This window comes from Mastacembelus armatus, chromosome 1 (genome assembly GCF_900324485.2).
Source record: "Mastacembelus armatus chromosome 1, fMasArm1.2, whole genome shotgun sequence".
NCBI lineage: Eukaryota > Metazoa > Chordata > Actinopteri > Synbranchiformes > Mastacembelidae > Mastacembelus > Mastacembelus armatus.
The window spans coordinates 3,880,377-3,901,602 of record NC_046633.1 but is presented as its reverse complement, the minus strand read 5'-3'; the positions used below and the strand labels follow the sequence as shown (position 1 = coordinate 3,901,602).

General features: G+C 40.3%; 1 protein-coding gene across 4 annotated transcripts; it reads right to left on the bottom strand.

Moving 5' to 3' along the window:
- Window positions 1-1,717: 1,717 nt before the first annotated feature.
- On the bottom strand, window positions 1,718-21,226 carry LOC113127859 (noelin-2-like). 4 transcript variants are annotated; one of them, XM_026302731.1, is made up of 9 exons: window positions 21,083-21,226; window positions 15,922-16,071; window positions 13,860-13,952; window positions 11,366-11,434; window positions 9,668-9,887; window positions 8,284-8,390; window positions 2,740-2,916; window positions 2,472-2,645; window positions 1,718-2,116 (listed from the first exon to the last, which is right to left on the bottom strand). In XM_026302731.1, the coding sequence occupies exons 1-9, from the start codon at window positions 21,224-21,226 to the stop codon at window positions 1,796-1,798; spliced, it is 1,455 nt and encodes a 484-aa protein (XP_026158516.1). In that variant the 3' UTR covers window positions 1,718-1,795. The 4 variants fall into 4 exon arrangements, with proteins under 4 accessions (XP_026158516.1, XP_026158517.1, XP_026158514.1 ...); XM_026302732.1 differs by lacking the exon at window positions 11,366-11,434 and adding an exon at window positions 17,873-17,879 and having other exon boundaries at window positions 13,797-13,952; window positions 15,922-16,052; window positions 21,089-21,226; XM_026302729.1 differs by lacking the exon at window positions 11,366-11,434 and having other exon boundaries at window positions 13,797-13,952.

Here is a 21,226-nt window from a genome sequence, read left to right as displayed (position 1 = left end):
GACAAAGATGTCATCACTTGTGTCCTGTGACTGGATTGTGCTGGTGATGCTACCTGTGACACAAAATTTGATCCACTGCCTAACCCCACATGTAACTTGAGTCTGACTCCATCTAGTCCATTTCCAGCAGCTGGTTAACATTGTTCTGTCTGGATGCACAGTCTACAGTACTTGGACAACATAGGTCACTTAAGCCTTTGTCTAACATTGAATCTGAAGTTAAAGTTAGTTTGAACAGGCTATAATCACCTGTTCATGTTAAAACACTGATGTACCTACAAACATGTGAGAGCTGCAATATTCAATATATATCAATTCAATATTCTGCTGTATGGTTTAACTGTATGCATTCATTTCATACCCCAATGGCATTCACAAGCCACAACGTAATGGGAACCAGATTTTTGTCCCCAGAGTTTGTCCTTAAAACGAAGCTACCCCTCAGGGTTAGGAAGGGTTTTTACAGGGTTACTGAAGCTGCCTCAGGGAAGGTACTGCCTTAAAGGCTTACTTCAGGGAACAAAAGTCTCCTGACTAAATGCCACTGATTACCTGAAGTCAGTAACATGACTGCTGCAGCCTTGCTTTGCACCAATTAGCATCTGGGGCAATTTTTCAGTAGACATATTGTAATCCTGCTTGGGAAGTGCATATCGTATGTTTACCTGCCACTACAACCCTTATTTTGTTGTTTTCCCCTCTGAAATCTCTTTCTCTCTCCTCTTCAGTCTCCGGCAATAGAGAGCACCTGAAGTGATTGAGATCTGCCTTTGAAGTAGTGACAGCAGAGTGGAGGGGGAGAGGCCATCTTCCTGCCAACACAGAACCCTGTTGTTATGTTGTAGTTCTTTTGGATTCACTGATAGCCAGTTTCCATTTTTTTCTTAGATAACCTGAATAATATCTTATTAGGCTTTCTGTGTGGTAGGCACTGGTCATTTTCTGTTCTTATTTTTGAGCTTGGCTGCAGTCTCCAACTTCCTTTGTATTCAGCATTAAATGATGGCTGCTCTGACTAACCTACTGTTGTAAACTGACATGTTATGCTCTCTGTTTGAGGGATTGTTGTGTAAAAGGTTATAAGACAGAAAAAAAAAACTCAAGCCTAGATTCTATCAATTTTTTTAACACACATGCATATACGTAGATAGACACACTAGTTTGCATTAAAATAAGGTAAAAGCTGGTGAATATTTCATCATTTCTCTCTATCTGCTCCAAAACAGAGAAGACAGTCTTGGCAGCGTTTGACAGTACGATTTATTGAATGAACATCCATGCTGACTAAACACGTCCACGATCGCATCACACACCCGGAACATCTCCATCACAGCCGTCATCTCGGCTCAAGGTTTGAAGCGACTTGAAATTCAGTTCATGAGCTGAGTTTTTTTTTTTTCTTGACACTTTGACCTCAACTTCCAAAATCACTTCTTGAAACACAATTGGAATGAAACGCAACAGAATATGGATGAGCTCAAACTGTCTGACTTCCTCCTTTCTATCAGAGTCCCTGTAGCAGAGGCAGTTAATTTTCATTTTTGCTGTGATGAATACTCCTGTCTGTGACCTTTACACTGCTGTTCGACAACCGTGTATTGTGTCTGGTTATTAGCTCAGTGAGCGCTCGCACTCTAGAAGTCATTCACATTCAAACAGAGACAGTACTCATTTTCCTGTTGATATGAATGGCCTTTGTGTGTGTGTATGTGTGTGTTAAATTATAATACCTTTAACTACCCATCTCCTCCAGATCTACTTTATTTTTCTTTTCTAGCCTTCCTTACGTCTTGTTCTATCCGTCGCTCCGGATGACGTGAAAAAGTGTGACGTTGTAGAGGACCTGGTGCCCGTTGTTCCAGGTGTACAGTGCTCTTTCTCTGGGGTTGTAGTCCATCATGCTGATGTGGGAGTACTGGTTGTGGAAAGGGATGTCGGTGTACTCGTACGTAGAGGAGTTGGTGTGGTAGGCGAAGTGGACCTTGGCGCCTGCCAGGTGGGAGTTGGTGACGTAGAGGGTGCCGCAGATCATGAAGGCCTCCCCTGCACTGCGTTTAGGAAACCCTGTGTCCCAGCTCTGGAGCACTTCCAGTGATCGAGGGTCCAGACGACTCACCTTGAAGTGAGAGAGAGATGGAGTAGAGTCAGCATCAAAGGCCACAAGATCGTCAGTGTGTCAGTTCACACAGGTTTCACAATCCATCAAACAGTGACTGTAGAGGTGAGCTGCTGTCATTTAAGGAACCTATGATGATATGCCCTGTTTTTATAATCCCCCAGTGTTTGGTGAAGTAAATGAGAAGAGGCTTATTGAGTGTATCCAGCCATTTGTTGCCTTCAGTGGTTGAGTAACTAGGATAGAAACATAAAACTAAAAACATATTGAAATATAGTGGGAAAATATCTTGGATATTTGTTTGTTACGTAGTTTGGTTATCCCAACAGTGCAGGAGAACACATGCAGACCGTACCATTATATTTCCAGCATTTGGGATGGAGGTGTAGACGGCCCAGAGTCCTATCTCATCAGCCATGAGGTCAATGTCAGAGGAACCGCCCCAGCTGTAGGGAAAAGTGTTGTTGTATCCGGCTCCACTCAGGCTGCGCTGGAGCAACACGCTACGGGATCGGAAATGATACTGAACCTGGAAAGACAGGCGAATATTGTATATCTCTCCCTTGTCATCTGATTATCTAACTGTTAATTGTCCTATTCTCATATTTCAGTCTGTCTCCTACCAGGATATTGCTCTGGTGCTTGTTGTAGTAGAGTGACCCATTGTAGACCACATGGCCAGTCCCTGCCCAGGGGTGGGGCAACAGGTGCTGCACAAAGTTTTGGCCCTTGGTGAAATCTCCCATGGTCCTGTACTCCAACACACGCCTGCCCTTATAGTAGCCGTCCATTGACCACACCTGACAGAGGATGAAAAAGACTCTGATCATCAGCCTATTTAGGTTACAAAAGTTACATCCACCAAGTGTTAAATTCTGGTAAAGTTGCAAAGAGCTCTGTAATGGTCACCTGCCATCCTCATCAGCCATGTGAGTAGATAATGACATGTTGTTTCAGCCTTTGGCTGGTGCTCAAAGTCTGTCTCTGCTGGGCACTGCAGACCTCAGGCCAACGCAGTCCAAACAAATCAGTCACTCTGAACCAAAGCTCTTTAACTGACCCCTTTCCACTGATACAATTTTAAGAAGTAAAATTGAACTGACAACACATCAGGCTGCAAAATGTATGTTTATGAAATGTATGTTCATCACCCTTCAGAGGGGATGGTATGAACTGATTAGGCGTGTAGAGGAGTCTCTACAAACCATTCATCACAGTAAATAATACATCTTTCTTACGTGGTGATAAAACCAATGACAGTGACACTGGAAGAGATTTTCATTGTAAATTTTTGCAGTGTATAAAATTCTTCTCAAATTAGTAGAGGTGATAAACTCTGATTTCTAGTTATGGGGGATTGATGTCACCCTCAATCAGGCTGACCTAAATGGAAATAACTGCCTGATGAAAGTAAAAGCAGATAATGTGAGAGTAATGAGAAGAGGTACTAATATAGGACAGAGCAATGACTGTGACAGTGAAAGTGAAAACCATCACTAGAGAAACAAACTGTAATGAAGGGGAAGAAAAAAGAAGATGGGAGGAACATTGAGCATCGACAGCAGGGAGGATTAATTACCCAGAGAGGGACAAGAGGTGAAACAGATGAAAGACCTGAGAAAGTTGGAAAGAGAGAGCATTGTCGGTGAAAAAGATGCTTGTTATTCCCTTTGCAAACTGACAAAAGTATGGAGGGCAGAAAAGAGTGAGCAGATGAAAAGGATCTTTTTTTTCTGTTGGTCAAAGAAAAGAACATTTTTCCAGCAGTGGCAGCATCATTTTTGAAATTACAGTTAATTTGTAGTCGCAACATTTAAAAAATCACACTGAATTGGAGACTTTCAAACAAAAGTAACTGATTGCAGTGATTCTGAAGGCCTTCAATAACATAGTGTTTAAGAGACTCAGCTTGTGGTTTAGAAAGACAATGAAACAGACTGATTGCTCTCGCTACCACCAACACCCTCTCCTCTCCTCTGAATGCTTCCCGTTCCTGCCTGGTTTTTTCCCTGCTTCACCAGCTCATCTGATGAAGCTTTCTCTGTTAATTCCCTATAAAATAGTGCTTCAAAGGAACACGAGTCCCTGTATTTTGTGGCAGCTGTAATCTTCTTGCATTTGAATGCACCATTTGCTTTATATAAACAAGCTCCAGACGCTGATTATACGAGTGGTGCATGTAAGAATGAGAGTGGGGCGATTTTTACTCTTTCTTAAACGCACACTTTAGTTTTAGAGATTGGTGCACCATTTTTTATTTGCTCATTCCCAGTGAGCTGGAACGAATCCCTTCCTAGTGCAATGATACTGTTAAACAGGGAGAACAAAATTGGGAGTCATCTTTCTGTGCAAATATTTATTCTTCCCGGTATAACTACAGTGACTTAGAAATCCTTCATGTTCATTTCTGTTCTTCAGTGAACAGTTTGTTGTTTTCTGATAAATCCTAGAAAATTGCAGCCTGTGTGCTAATGTGCACATGCTATTACTCATGCTAAACAATATAAGAAACCTTTATTTGTCCTACAATGGGGAAATTGCATTGTTGCAACAGTAAGTATATAGTATATATATATATATATATATATATATATAGCTTTACAGATTGATTTCTTAACAAATTATATTCAGCATGTGCATTAAACGGTAATTTAGCTTTTGAAATCCTGTTGCGAAAAATCAGACAGTTTTTACTGCAACGCAATGCAAAGTCATATGACAACACACACACATGGTTTATCAAATGCAAATGCAGCTCACTGGCAGATCAGAGCTGATATGATGTTTCTGCATAGGTCAGAGAGGCTCACAGAGGAACCAACACATACTTTCACTTTCAACATGCAGTTGAAAGTGAAGATTGTATAAAAATATGACATTTTTTTACTGTGCAGTATGTGATGTTTGCTGATGTGTTGTGCTGTTATGGTGTACTGAGTGATTTCTTTGGCCTACTGTCTGCATGGCCATCAAAGGCAAGTGAAGTATAAAACCAGTCAAGGTCTCCCGCTGACCCAGGCAATGCAAACATATTAATTACAACTGCTGTTCACATGATGATCATCACAAATGAAGATAAACTGATTGTGGTTTGTGTAAATTTTCAGAGTAGTATAAAACTTCCCAATAATCCTATAATCCTATAATCCAAATAGTGTGGATTTACTGTAGGTATCTGATAAGATTTCTGGATCTTAACCTGGACGTCTGAATCCTGATTCTCTATCTCACTGGTAACTAAAACAACACGTCCCCACTAAAACATCATCTAACATTTACCTCTGCTGTGTTCAGTGCTGTCGAAACACCCAGTAACCCAGAGCATTTACAAATAATCATAATGTAATGTGCAACTTAACCCCAAACCACAGTGGGTAACTCAACAGGAAACGGTCTGAAGGAGCTTTGACAGAAAACCAGTTCAGCACAGGAGAAGAACGGAAAGAGAGAATGTTGAACTAGAAAGACAGAGTTGATCTCTCCAGATCAGGCTGCTAAAGCCTGGTGTTATCTTCAGATGAACTTTGGTAAGAATTTCTACACAGAACGAAGACAGTGGGTTTTCGTATTGCTTACAGTGAGTTACGCTGAGAAGGGCGACTTCACAGAATGACCAGCGACTTTCACATTTCAATCCTGTCTTTTCTCTTTTCCCCTCTTCTTCTGATCCTTCCTGTCATTTTTTATTTGCCTTTGCCCCCCTTCCTTCTTCCAGCCTATTCTGCTTGTCTGCTGTCAACCATCTCCTACTTCCTCCCTTCCTTCTTTGTTTCTCACTCTTTCTGTCCACCCCCTCATTCACTTTCCTTTCTCATGTCCCTGCTTCACACCTCCTCACCAACTGTCCCCATTCTATCCCACTCTCTCTCCTATTTGCTGTGTCTCTCACTCTCTTTTACACATCAGCAGAAACATCTTGACAGATCAGGAGATATCCACACCCCAGCAGCTGTTCTCAAATACAGTGACAGGTGTGTCCATGTGTGTCTGTGTGAGAGAGTATGTAAAGTACAAAGTGTGCACACACACTCACACACTGATGAGCTAATGAAGAATTCATAAATGCCAAACTGGGACCCTGTGCAGACATTGTAGTCATGGATACCAAAGGATGTATGAGAATGACTTTACTCATTGCAACTCACAGTGTGTGTGTGTGTGTGTGTGTGTGTGTGTGTGTGTGTGTTGTATGCCACGAGCTTCATGCAGCATAAGATACAAGTTGTCCTGCCTGGAAATTCATTGATTGATATATATATGATTGTATTTAAGAAAAATAAAATACAGAATTATTTCTGGTAGGTGTCAGTTGGCTTCATGCTCAACATCAGCAACCTTATAACAATGACCTTCTGAAATATCAGAGGTTGCTAATGTCATCTGCATGCACACGCTAAGGCTTTTCACAGACACTGCTATTTGGATTTCCACCTGTATTCGCTAGAACAGAAAAAAGGTTGTTGGGAAAGTGATGTACTAAGTGGGTGTTTAATCACTTATTGCAGTATAATAATGAAGTATAAGGACTGTAACAACAATAGTGCAGTGGTTAATGTCAAAATCACATTATCTTTTCACAACATGATTCCTTTTAGTGTGTCTTTTGTGTTTGATTTTTTGTCAACACAGCAGATGACAGTAATGCAGAGTTGTTTAGCAGCCAACTCATACAGCCTATGAGGGACTTCTGAAAATCTCTACTGTGTGCTTTGGAAAGTAGCAGCAGTAAAGTAAATAGGAAGTCATTTAGACTGTGTTTGTAAAATGCTGAAAGTTGAAATTTAGGATATGTAACAGCAGCAGCAGGTCTTTTAGATCTGCAATTAGTTTTTCATCAGGTGGCCAGAAACATGGCTCAGATGGGATGATAATGTTGATCTGTATCTGCTGGATGTGTTTGTAGGCAGCTGTTTGCCAACAAATCAGCCACCACCGTGGTATAAGGTGATTGGATTTCAAACCCATTGTGGTCTAATTTATTTTAAAGCTACACTGCAGAGTTTTCAACCTACAATGCTGCTATAGTGCACTGTTTTAAAGAGATGGTTCTGAGGATGCACATCTGCATGCACGAGCTCTGTGCACAGGTGTGTACATGGTGCAATACAATGAGAACGATGGATGTAGAACTGGCTAGTGCTGACTGGGATACAGGACACAGCAGACACTCCAAAATGTTTCCACTGTTTTACAGCTGCTTCTTTTCCAATGACTGTATGTGAGTGAAATGCTTTCTGGGCCAGTACAGAAGTGGCTGTAAAATGATCCATTGTTTTGAGAATTGAAATGCCTGAAGTGAATGCTTAGAATTAGTTCCTCATGCTCCATCAATAGTTAGAAAGTCTAGAATGGATTATTTCATTTTACTAATGTGTTGGTAGCCAACTGGAGGTCGGGCAGCTTGGTCAGACAAAGCCCCAAATATGCATGCTTCCAACCAGCTCGGCTGGAGAGGTACTCTGGACCTCAAAAATATGAACGCATGGAGAAGCCTGTGGAGGCTTTTCTGGCATTTACGCCCAGTGAGGACTGACAGAACATAAGCCAAATTTGCATAAAATGTAGCACTTCTGTTTACCAAACGTTATGCTCATCTAGAATCCAACATTAAAAAAGAGATATCAATGAGTCAGGGTTCTTGAGACAAAGATGCAAACAGACAAGGGGCCAGGCAAGAGCCTGCATCCATAACCCTGCAAGTGTAACAACGGTCACACTGCTTACTGGGAAACACAAGTCAGTATCTGGGATACTGCTGCTGTGTATAGCTCCTTCTCAGCACCAGGGAGAAGCTCTAATGGGGAACAGGCAAGGGTCACCATGGCGATATAAATCACACCTGGCAACTGGGAGACAGTCGCCTTGACAACTAGCTTAATATGTGCTCCCTGAACAGTGTGTGTGTGTGTGAGTTTATGTGTTTATGTATGTGTGTGTGTGTGTGTGTGTGTGTGTGTGTGTGTGTGTGTGTGTGTGCGTGTGTGTGTAGGAAATGGGTGCAGCCTGTAGTGAGTGAAAAGTGCACACAGGAGTCATGTTGAAAGTAATCCAGAAAAAGATGGAAAACACATATCAGGAAAACTACAAAGGTTGGCTACCTTGTGACGGCTCTCACAACACCTGCTTCACTTGTCACATACACACACAGACACACACTGTACACCTACCCTGCTGTCAGAGCTGGGTATCATGGTGTCAGTCATCCAGGAGCCAAAACGGGATCCAGAGGCTCTCACAGTGATTGGGCTGCTAACTGCAGTCAGACGACCACAACCTGTTAGGAAATAATGAACGTATCATATTAGATGTGAAATGAAGATCCAACAACAGTGATGTTTACACATATAGTAAACAAACTGAGAAGACAAATAGTGTGTGCTCATGTTCTGGTTTGTAGTGAGTGATGCTGCCTGTCAAGGTCACCTAGCAAGCTCGTTTATGACGTTTGTTACTACCTTCCACCTAAATTCAATTTAGCAGCATTTAAAAAGCCTATTAAAGAAAAAATATGTTCACAGCCAAAGCAGCAGAAAAAATGTGTCACCATCATAAAATGAAAACATAGAAGATGCTGCTGGAGAATGGAGAATGACTCAGGTAGATGAGTGCCAGAATGATTGTTTTTGACTATGACTGCCTTTAACAAATGAAAGGTTGGTTTACTAAATGCAACTGCAACTTTAAAATGACTCACCATCCAAAATCATTACAACATTTCAATCATGATCAATTTTCACTGCAAAATGAAATACCCCAAAAAATATCTCACATCACCTTGGTGGGATTAATCCACTTCTATGCTGCTTATTTATAAGCTCAATTTGACCCTTTTGTCCCATCTTCTCTATGACATAACATTATTTATGTTTCTATCCTCTGTCAAACTCATGATTGTAAGTTTTGCTCTTCAAACAATTTTTTGACATTTTGGAAACACACACTCACTGTCTGATGGAGAGATTGATGACAATACCATTATCTCATGTCAGTACAAAAGTGTGACCTCAGTTTTTATGATCAGTCATGTGCTATTGTGGTTCTCTCAACACAAACATACCTCACTGATTCAGAATTAAACATTTCAGAATTGATAAAGCAGAGGCCAATATATCTTGACGTTTAATCCCTAATATAAAGCCTTTTCTCCAAAAACACTGATCCTATAATTCTTGTAATACTCAGCAGCATCTACTGTTAGACCCTCCCTGCCTGGTAAATTCCCATGGTAATTTAACTTCAGACACATTGTGTGCACAATCTAAAATTACCTCAGTGACATCATCAGGGTTATTTTCTCTCATTTTAAAAAGCTCTCTCCAGAGCCACAGGGGACATTATACATCTATTTTCAAAGGCTGAGTAGTTAGTGAGTAGCCAGCCTCATCTATATGTGTATGATCAGTGGAGTCCACCTTAAAGCACCTGAATGCCAAATATTTCATGTACTTGACCTCCCCATGTTGAAAATACAACCCTATGACTTCCATTTGAAGGCAGCATAAGTAATATTTTTCTGTGCATTACAAAAAGTAAGTCCTCTCTGGTACATACCCAGTTTGTTCATGCAGCTGTGCAGCCTGGTTTCCAGCAGTAAAACCCTCTGCTGAAGCTCCTCATAGTCATACGCTCCGATCTCCTCCTGGATGGATGTCAGGATGATTGAAAGGTTGAGGAGCTCCAGCCGCAGGGTGGCCAAAGTCTGCAGGTCCAATCTGTACTGCTCCACCACTGACAGAAGGGGCCGTAACTGAGACATCTGGCCCTTCAACTCCTATGAGTGTATAAATGGCAGGAAGGACAAACAAGTTAGAGAGAAGATGGAGTCCAGCTGAATGTGGTTCCCGCTCTCTATAGGTTGAAGTAGCCTGGAGTTGAGCCACTGCCCCTCTACAGCCACCTGACATAGTTTTATGCATCTGGTTAAGAACACGACTACTTCCTTGTGAATGGAGCCTGGACAGGTTTAACTATGAAAAAGCAGTAGGAGAGGACTTGTTCCTCCATCCTGCTGCCCGTGATCCAGATCCTGATTGAGTAAGAAGAGAGGAGGCTTCCACAGGTGCAGTCTATGCAGATGTTTTTCACTAGAAAGCAACAGCTCTCTGTCTGAACAACAGCAGGTCTGTTGTAAGACAAGCATTACTGTAATATTAGTTTTATTGTATGTAATACTGTAGATTAGATAAACCACATGTGGAAACAAGAATAGCTGCTCCAACAGTGAATTTAATGTTATTGCTGAATCGATGTGTGTATAATGTGATGATTTTTTTATGAGGAATGAATCATAAAAACTTTCCTTATACTTTTTATGAATCAGCCAGTTGTTTATCTATCTTTTATTTGCTGTTACTTAGGAGGGAGGTAGAGCTGCAGATACACAGACTACTTGCTGATTTTGATACCCACATGCTGCACCTGTTGATTTACTTGATGGGCACCCATTCATGGTGTAAATTCAAAAAAGGCTACTGAACAAAAAATGCATAGTCGGAATTTTTATGAATTTTATCCAGTTAGTTTCACACTATTCACAGATATGAGAGATGTGATTGAGGGAAGCAATGAGCCACATTAGTCAAATGGACCCTCCAGAACATGCTGCAGGGACTACATATCCCATCTGGCTGGTAACGCATCACAGTCTCACAAGAGGGGGGGTTGAAGATGTGGCTGGAGGAAAGTACGTCTGGGCTGCTCTGCACAGTTTGCTGCCACTGTGACCCAGATAGGCAGCACAAAATGAATAGATGTATCTTTTTTTCATGCCTCACATTCACAGTTAAAGACAGCTTTTTCTATGACTGAAAATCAATCTTTTTAAAACGGTCTCACACTGGATAAATTTGAGTGAATGTGGATAGAAAGCTTGGAAGGAAGATCAATATTTAGCGTATGATTTTTATGTATGACACAGCTGTGTGTTGCAGCAGGCAGATAAAGGGTTTTTCTTGTATATGCCTCTTAAACCTCGGGTTTAGCCTCCATGCTTGGATGTCTTTTCACCTTCATAACACACCAAAAACTGCTGCTGTGTAGAGAGAGGAGTTGGATTTGATATGGAAAGAAGAGGATTAAAAAAGTGTCAAAAGCAAAGACAAAAACCTTATCATCTCATCTGAACATCTCACACCCCCGCACATAAAAACAACACATCCAGGAAACAAGCTTGGCAGTCACTCAAACACTCCTGTCTAATCTCTCCCCTTCTATCTTGAAATCAGGACCTAAACACTTTGCTGAAATCACTTCAAAACATTTCAAAACATTTTCTGAAGCTGTTTCAGCAGCTTGTTTTTTACGTGTGATGAGACAATACTGTGAAATTTCTGCAATTGCTTGACTTGATCTCAAATTCTGCCATACCACCCCCACTCACTGGCACTAGCATCACTATGCATATGACAGTAAATTCATTAAAAATGTATTAAAAAACAATCTTGACAAAAATACAGAAAATGTCATGGCCTTTCAGATAGTAAACACCTGGCTAATCCCTCCCCTGTTACGTCTCCTCCTTCATCTTGATCTCTCTAATCTCTCACCTCCTTTTTCACTCTTATCACTCCCCCTCTCTCAGCCTAACCTTTAGCTTCCCTCTTACTGCACTTTCCTCATCTCTCACTCTATCCCACAGGGAAATATGGTAATATGTAATAAGACATAATTTTTCCTCTATTTTTGCCTCCTTGAAAGAGCCAAGGCCACTATTAACCTGTCTGTTTGACCTCTCCTCCTCCATCCCCTTGTTCCCCCCTCACCAACAGATAAAAAAAAGACTGTTTAGTTATTGGTAAACTCACTGCAGTTGCACATAGTGTACTTAACTATGCACTAGTTTTGCCTCTAACTGAAAGGCAAAAGCTTATGACTGTGAAATAAGCACCCCCCCCCCCCCCCCCAACCACACACACAAACTAGCTGCCTAAAATTTAAAAACACACCCCAGAGCCCCCTGATGTTGTTAAGAAAGATGAAAGCATAATGGATTTACAGGGAAGTGGTAATGCTCTCTATCTGGGGAAGTATAAGGTAGTGTGTGTGTGTGTGTGTGTGTGTGTGTGTGTGTGTGTGTGTGTGTGTGTGCGTGTGCGTGTGCGTGTGCATATGTGTGTGAGTGTGTGTGCAATTGAGTATGAGCAAGTTAATCCTTGGGGGTGTCTGTGTTTGTGGACCTCCTATATGGCATCTCATGCTTTTAAATGTGGGGCTTATGCCCCTAACTTAATTTTTACTTAATCTGCATTATATTTGCTGTTTATAACTTTAAACACTTTTTCACTTCCTTGCAGAGAAGCCAAGAAGTGTCTGTACAGTAAATATAGTTGTCACTGACAAGTCACAGCTCATGGCCAAGAAATAGTCCAGCACATACATTGTTCTTTTTACACTTTGGGTTCATACACAAATTAAATTGTTTGTGAGTTTTATGAGTGATCTCATAGATTTTAATTCCACTGCACTGAGGGAGACTGGCTGTTTCCCTCATCTCCAGTGTTTGTGCTAAGATAACCAGCTACTAATTGTAGCTTCATACAGTATTTACCATAGATATGAAAGTGGTACAAGCTTTTTCACTCTGGGTAAGAAATAAATGTATTATCCAAAACGTGCTTTAGTGTCAAACATGTCCTAAATTCATGATGAAAAACAGTAAAGATGCTGAAATTAACAATTGCAATAATTATTATATGTAAAATAAATAAAATAATTAGCTTTTAGCTACATTTTCCTTAGTTTGCATAAGGTATATACAGACATAAATGGCGTAAATGGTTTTAATACCTTTAGGTTCAGTGTCATTAGAAGCCCTGAGTTGCCAGTTGCAGACATCCAACCAGCAGTTTCACACCTTATTTAAGGTTTTGGATCATTCACTCCTCTTTCTTCAGGTCCATAGCCTTTCATTCTGTAGCTCTTAAGATAATCTCCTGCTAGCCTGCCACGTTGTTATTGGCACAGACACTTGCCAGCAGCATCATATCAGAAAACACCAAGCCTGATGAGATTAGTACTCCTAATTTAAGAGGGGAAATACATCTAAAATACCCACAATGAAAGGCAATACGAAGGTGGCCCTCACAGAGCTCAACACGCTGCAGCCTAAGAAAACACAGACGGACAAAAGAAATGAATACAGGCAGTGTGTTCAGTAACTGCTGCTTGTTTCTGCATTTAGTTGTGTTTTCTCACTTGCAGCATTTTTTCTAAAGCTACACCTGCGTTGTGAAGTTGATGTTTTCTTAATTTAAATATGATTTCTTTTTTTGCATATGTTTTTTTTCCCAGCTACAGTGCATTGAGCTCTCAGAGCCACCGTAATCTTATCTTCTCTCCCTCATCATTAAAATTTAAATTTCAGACTCATTGCATAAAAATTCTTCTTCTTTTTGGACAGCTCAGGACTTAATGTGTGCAGTGATGTTGCAGTTTTCTTGGCACCTTCTGCATGAGGCTGTGTGACACTTGTACACAGCTGACATGTAGTCAGCAAAGTGAAAGCTTCAAGACAAATTTTGTCCCCTTCATGAAAGATGCTCACATGTTTGAGAACAGGCAGGAAACTTCAGCTTGGCATGCGTGAAATCAATGTTTTCACACCAAAGGTTATGTGTTCCCTAAAGCAACCATCTTCTAACTGTGTGTGTGTTTGACTGTATGTGTGCATGTGTGTGCGTACCTGCAGGCCCTTAGCTGTCAGAGTGCGGGGGTTGGCCACGTAAGTGTGTAAACGTCCATCCACTCCTCTCAGCAGCGGCTCAGAGTCTCGGACGTACTGCAGGTCTCTAGATGTCCGCAGGTCTACCACCTCCATTGACTGACTCACATTTTGAACCTGTCTCACAAACGTGCACACGCACACACACACACACACACACACACACACACACACACACACACACACACATTACTGAGCACGCCCTGCATTGCCAAAACTGGTTATGATTTGTTACAGCTGTTGTCTAACTGACTCCCACTCGTTATGTTGCAAAACACCTGTCTATGTGCATGTGATGGAACTTAAAGGGTTAGTGCAGTAAATTTTTCATTTTCTCAGATGTTTCTTATCTAGCTATGCAGACAGTTTTGGTTTTGTCGTCCCAGGAGATATTCATCTGTGAAATTTCTGTTTCCACCATGAAATATAGAAACTGTCATCTATCTAGAAGCTTTTTTCTTTGGTTATTCCACAGAATACAAGGCGGTGTTTTATTTTTTAGTCTTTCAATAGTTCATTTCAATTTTACTTTTTTGGGATATTTTTTTTGTCAGAGTAAGGTGTCGTATGACCTAAGCAATTTGATTACTGTATCACTGACAATACTCAAATATTTGTTTTTGTTATTATTTCTCTGCTTATTGTAAGTCAACACGACTCTCTGCGACCTAGCAGCTCTGTGAGTAGAGCAGGGCTCTGAGCGTGCTAACACACAGCAATAACAACATGCTGCTGTTTCTGATCTCCAAATGTCAACCAAAGCTAAGTTCAACAAAGTCATCAGGGTTCATATTTACGGGACAAAAAATGGCTGTACAAAATTTCATGGCTTTTATTTGTTGTGTTATTTTAATCATTCAGTGGTTAAAGAAGCAACAGAAATGCCAATGACAGATGCTCAACAAATGGACATCTATTTTATGTTTAAGGTGAACAAAACAATTTTTTCGAGCACATTGGCTCAATAACATGACGCAAAGTCAGACAGATCAAATTCTCTTTGACGAAACATCTCAATAGATCCGTTTAAATATGAAATTCTCACTTGTTGTGCTCTAAAGAAACAAACACTCCCACGCTTCTTCTCATTAACCACCCTGAAATTCCAGCAGATACTTCAGATATCTTTTGATATTGAATGGAAAAACAAGTGTGAAAAAATCCATTACAAAAATGACCCAGATATCCAGAAGTGATATGCAAACAAACAGACAAAACAAATAAACACTCAGGCAAGATCCCACCCACACATCTCCCGCAGTAATACATGCAGTGAAGACCAGAGACAAGCAAAAACACACGTGTGCACATATACTGACATAGTCTCACATTTACAGCAGGATCCAGGTGTCATTTTCAGAGAAACGCTGAGGTAATTAAGATTCATAAATACAAATGCTTGCCCACAGGAACAAAGGGACGAGAGAGGAGAAGCAGGAACTTCACATTTCTCACGCTTAACGTGTGAACAGAGTACAGGATATAACACCAGCAGCAAATATATAATCCTCATGATGTTATCAACAGTGTACTGTGCTTCACTTTTACCTTGGCTAGAATACAGGACGTATATATCCTGATGTGTCAGCCTTACTGTAGTGCATGCTTTGGAAATGTTTGGAGGCCTGATGGTGTTCAATAATTCATCAACTCCTGTCACAAATCACTTTTATTCCTCTCTCAAGATGCACATACACCACATTACTCACGCTTCATACACTTACATGCATGCACTCATACAGGTACACAAGCAAATACATATAAATATATATATATATATATATATATATACACACAGTATGTGTGTGTATATAACCCATATAGACAGAGCTTCGCCATGCAATTTAGAAAAAGTGTTTCTTTCCCACCCCTCTGTCACCGTCCGTTTGGTGTTTAAGATGCTGCTACTGATGTGCATATGTGTGTGTCTGTTCATGTGTGTTTCTGCAAGTGTCAGAACAAAGAGACAGTCCAGTGAATATTTCATTCCAGTACAGGGCCTTTCCCCTGTGCTGCATCACAATGCTGACCACTGAAATATGCAGGAATGCACTCAAAGTCAGACAAACACCACCCACACACACACCTGTTCAGTCAGCAGGCGTAACTGTCGACTCCGAGGGTCTCGTTTGCAGAGGTTTCGTGCTGGGGCGACCACCGTGCACACGCACCTGCCGTCGGGATCTGAAGCCGTACTGTACACCTGCCAGCCCTCCTCTGAGCCCGGGTACAGCCCCTGCACATGAACAGACCCTGTGTTAATAAAGTCACTGCAGGAACATCATGTCAGCTATGCAATCCACAGAGCAGGTCTCCAAAGCAAAACATTGCAACTTTCTATTGTTTGCTTTAGCTTGCATTTTTTAGGATATTGATTTTGATTGAAACCCGATTAACTAATCAAGATACTTTCTTGAAATAATAAAAGTCAATCAATAGATTTATTATTCTTTTTTTCTATGTATAAGTAATTTAGCAAGAAGAAAAATCACTGGCCACAGATTATAAAACATGATGCTTTCTTATTAAAATCATTCTACATTACATATCCTTGTATGATGGACTATATATTGGGGTTGGCATGGTGGAGCAGAGGTTAGCCTTATGGCAAGAATGTTCTGGGTTTGAATCCCGTTCCACCTGCCTTCCTCCCACAGTGCAAAGACATACAAGCTGGGTTGAAAGGTGCTGAAGTGTAAACATCAAGATGAGCATAAATGTTTGTCTGCCACTATGTGTCAGCTCTGTGATTGACTAGTCATCTGCCCAGGGTGTGCCCCATCTCTTGCTCAGTGTTAGACGGGATTGGCTCCAGTCCCCTGTGAGCCTTGATAGCAATAAGCAGTATGGATGATGGATGAAGTATTTATTGGACTAACAGGAATTTGAAGTAACCACGGATTTTAGAAAATTCTGATACCATTTTCCTTTAGATATTTTACAGAGTAAATAATTTAACTGAAAAAATTTACTGATTCTAAAATATTTGTTGCAGCTCTATTGAATAGAAAACTCACACAGAAAATATAAATCGTTCCAATTTCAATTGATGAACACTTCCTTCTGCCACCTCTAAAAGAATTGAAGCTTAATAGTTTCTATAGAATCTAAAAAATTCCCCCCTTCCACCAAGTCAAAGTGACCCAGATGAGACAATGCACTTAGATATCATGCATTTATCATACTGCCACTATTATGTGCAAGCACCACAGGCTCCATAATCGCTGGCAAGAGTGTTATGGAAAAATTTGCTCTCAAATACATCCCACAGGAACTACTTCCCTTCAGGCTACATACAGTTCCTACCTTCTATTACATTATGTGTTCAAAAACAGACATATGGCATATGGTATTATAAGGGTGAGAGTATATACAAGGTTTGTGCAGTAATCATTTTATATACTTTGATATATATTTTGGAAAACCTAAAAGATGCTTTATATAGCTGCAAGAAATGAGTCACTGCTAGACCTGTTTCCAAACTAGTTTTGTTATTTTCTGTGAATCTCTTCTTTGCATAGAAGTGTTTTTTTTAAAACGTATTAAATGAGTCATACCACTGAGGCTGATACTTTATGTGTTTTCTAACAACACGCGTTTGCTCAGCATCAGGGCACATCCTTCAGGTCATGCTGTAGTCAGAAGGTTGGACAAACATTTTACTCTAAACATGTTTCTAATTCTATCTTGCTGACAAATCTCTGCAGGGTTTCAAGTGCTCTTGACTAGACATGTATTGTGATTTAAATGCCCATTCATGTTTGTAAAAAGGAAGAGCACATATTCTTCATTGTACTCGACTGCACCATAGACATCCATGTGTAAATGAGATATTTCTCATTTGCAGCTAAAATCGGCCGTGACATCTTCCACATGTCTGCGCCCAGGATAGATGTCAGAATAACTGGAGACTTTCCACCCTCTGCTTCCACAGCCAGAGCTGCTGTTCTTTCTGGCAAAAGTCACCAGGTCCCTAGAGCGCCCAGAAATCTGCACAGAAAATGATTTCCACCCTACACACCAATGCACGACTTCACTTGTACTCTTACTGCTACATTTCATTCAGACATTAAATATTAAATATATCAAATCCATATTTCATTGAACCTGACTTCATGTGAACTTAATTTTTAAATTATAACATTCATTTTAAATGCATAATTTTGTTACTTCAGTATATTTTTGGTTTAGTGCAAAATTTATTTAGGCCTGACTTGTTGAAGAAAAAAAGATCCTAAAAAGAAATTACAATACAAAAAACACTTACACTTGTGTAGTGCTGTGTTTAGCAGCAACAGACAGCTGTTTTCTGTCAATGCACTAAGAACCAGATGTACTGCATGTTTGCTTCCAGTCAGCAGTAAACAGATAATGCTAGCTGGTGAACATACTGTATATAGTTGGTAGAGACCAAAATCAGAGCCTCACATTTATCATGTGGCAACCACAACTCCAAATATTACTGTTGCTGCATCTCTGTGGGCTGAGTAAACAAAGAGCCATTTGCCTTATCAAGGCTGTATGGTGATAATATGTTAATGTTGCATTGGCAAATTCTTTTTGCTGCCTACAAAGGGCCACAATTTGCTACTGCAGGTTTAAAATCACATTTAAATAAATACTATTTGAAATTAACTTCTTAAAGGTAAATTCACACTGCACAGATTCTGATTTTAAAAATAAAATATTTTAATTCAGCAATATTTGCAATTCAGCTTCAAAAAGTATTATAAAATTGATATATTTCACAGATGGTTATTCAGTTGCTTCCAAGACTGAAATCATTATATGCATTAAATCCATAAATTAAATTCTAATTTTTTAAATCTCTTGCGCCATCTCTTGTGCTAATACTTTGTTGAAAAGATTTTCAAGGCCAGAGCAGACAGCATCACATATTTATAGCTCTAAAATACCACCTCAGGTGTTGTACAATGACACGTGGCTCTTCTTTTAATTTTTTGGGTTATTTGGGACCTCATTAGGTAGTGCTGACGTGACAGCAATTGTTCCCTGGGGTGTGAACATTTGGACCCAAGTCAACACACATTAGAGAAAATGGAAAATTGTGAGCTCATTTTTGATCTTCAGTTTCAGTTTGACCTATTTAGTGCTAACATTTTAGAACATAAAGGCAGAGCTGAGCTCAGTCTGACACATACCAGCTTGTCTCAGTAAACTGTTGGAGAAACTGCCCTACAAACCATGAAAAACAGTAACAACAAAGGAGGAAGCTGGGACGATGGAGGCTCATGAGGAGGTGCATGCCTGGAGGAAAACATCTGATAAATCAATCAGCTGGTTTGGTGTGTTAACCTTGAAGTCCCATTTACAATGTAACTGGCAGGGGGAGGGGGGTTAAAAGAGGAGGACATGGATGGGATGGGACTATAAGCAATGGCTGTGCCTGTGGCTCGATGTAATTAAACAGAGGAGGACATACGGCACCGAAGGGCCCATATCACACAAGGGAAAAATGATAAAAATCTACTCAGGCAGCTCAGTTGATTGTGATCAGTGCAAAACAGAGATACAGTACAGAGCTCACAGAATCAAATTCCTGCAGGACTTCAAAAAAAAAAAAAGCAGAAACAGTAAGTGTAGGTATACAAGTAACATGCAGCACTCAAAAAAGGCTGCTCAACAACTTATTTTACACATAAAAATATAAACGTGCAAATACTGTCACGTAGTTCAGTTATTCCCAATCAGAGGTATCTCATGCTAATGGTTAAAACAGCTAAAAACAAAGAATGAAGTAGTTCAAATAGTTCAAAGTAATGGATGTATTGGATATTTAACATAATTTCATAAGTTCTTAAAGTAGATCATTGTAATGGAAAAACAGTTGAGATAGTTAATTGCAGGTATTGGATAAATGGCTAAAAGTAATGAATAAATGATTCAGCTTCTGCCACTGCGAACTGAAGCAGGATTAATGCAGACTTGACCAAAGTGCATGAAAAAAATATTGCAACGGTGTCCTTGTTTCATAATCAGCAGTTTAAATAACAGCCAGTTTAAAATCAGCTCAGGCAGGTGACAGGTGGTGGTGATGAAAGGGTACTCGAGCTCATCTGACAGAGCTGATGACAGACGAAAAAGTCTGGGATCTTTCTCACAATTATATTCACACATGGCATCAAACTAAATGAGTGTAACAGAACAGCTTAAGATTTCCATAATTTTCAGTCACCTGTCTCCTAAAATAGCATAAAGCAGCAGCACTGCACCTCTAACATCTCCATCTGCTCTCACCCAGTTCTTGTGTGTGTGTCTCTGGTTGTGTCTCGTTGTCTACTTGCATGAGACTGCATGCAGTTTGCTGAGCTTGCAAAGTACCACCACATAGCAGCTGTGAGGTTCCTCTCAAGCCAAAAAGCTAAATCACACAAAGCCTGAGCACGCACAAAAACACACACATGAACACAATATATACTCTATACAGTCATGAGACCATATGCAGTAGTTGAGCATCTGCATGTCTGGGGTTGGCAGGGTGTTGCTAGGGCAACAAATCGCTGGCTGTCCCACGGGTGAGTCAGCCTTCCCCAGGAGAAATATCACCCCAGTAAGACAGAGAAAGAGAAATCCTATTACCCCTCTGTGTGTGTGTGTGTGTGTGTGTGTGTGTGTGTGTGTGTGTGTGTGTGTGTGTGTGTGTGTGTGTGTGTGCGTGCATGTGTGTGTGTGTGTGTGTTGGGCGGTGGATACATACTGTACATACTGTTCTTCTATGACTCATTAACAGAAAATGTTTATTTATTAGTGCTATTTATTTTTCTCATTTAAAACATGCTGTGCTCTTTTATTCAAATTTTGCTCTAATTCTATTTCTGTTCCTTCTTTGCTCTATTTTCTGCACCAATAAATAGATCCAATATCTGCTACATGCAGGGTTTATGTTCCTGATTGTGACTCCTGTCCACTTCAAATTTACAAAAAAAAACAAAAAAACAATTTAGCTACAATTAAGAAGCAGCAAATAATGTTATTAAATACAAAGCATGTCACATTAGAGAGCATATGTAAGCATATGCACAGATGGTGGCTGCAGATATCTACAAAATTCTTGATAGAAGCACATGAACACAACTTTATTTGTGGACTGACAAAAAAAAAAAAAAAAATTTTAACCGACTGACTACAGATGTGACAGATTAACTCTTAGTGACAGAGAGTCAGATAAAATAACTCCATACAGTATATACATGTGTGTATGTATAGGGTATTTACAGCATACATACACTGACGATGCGCTCATGTGTACCCTCAGAGGAGATGATGGTTCCATTGAGTCCGACCAGCGACGGCAGAGTCTGGGACATCCAGTTAGTGACCATAGCCATGGTGCTGAGCACCGCGCCGATCTTCAACATGGGAACGCTCAT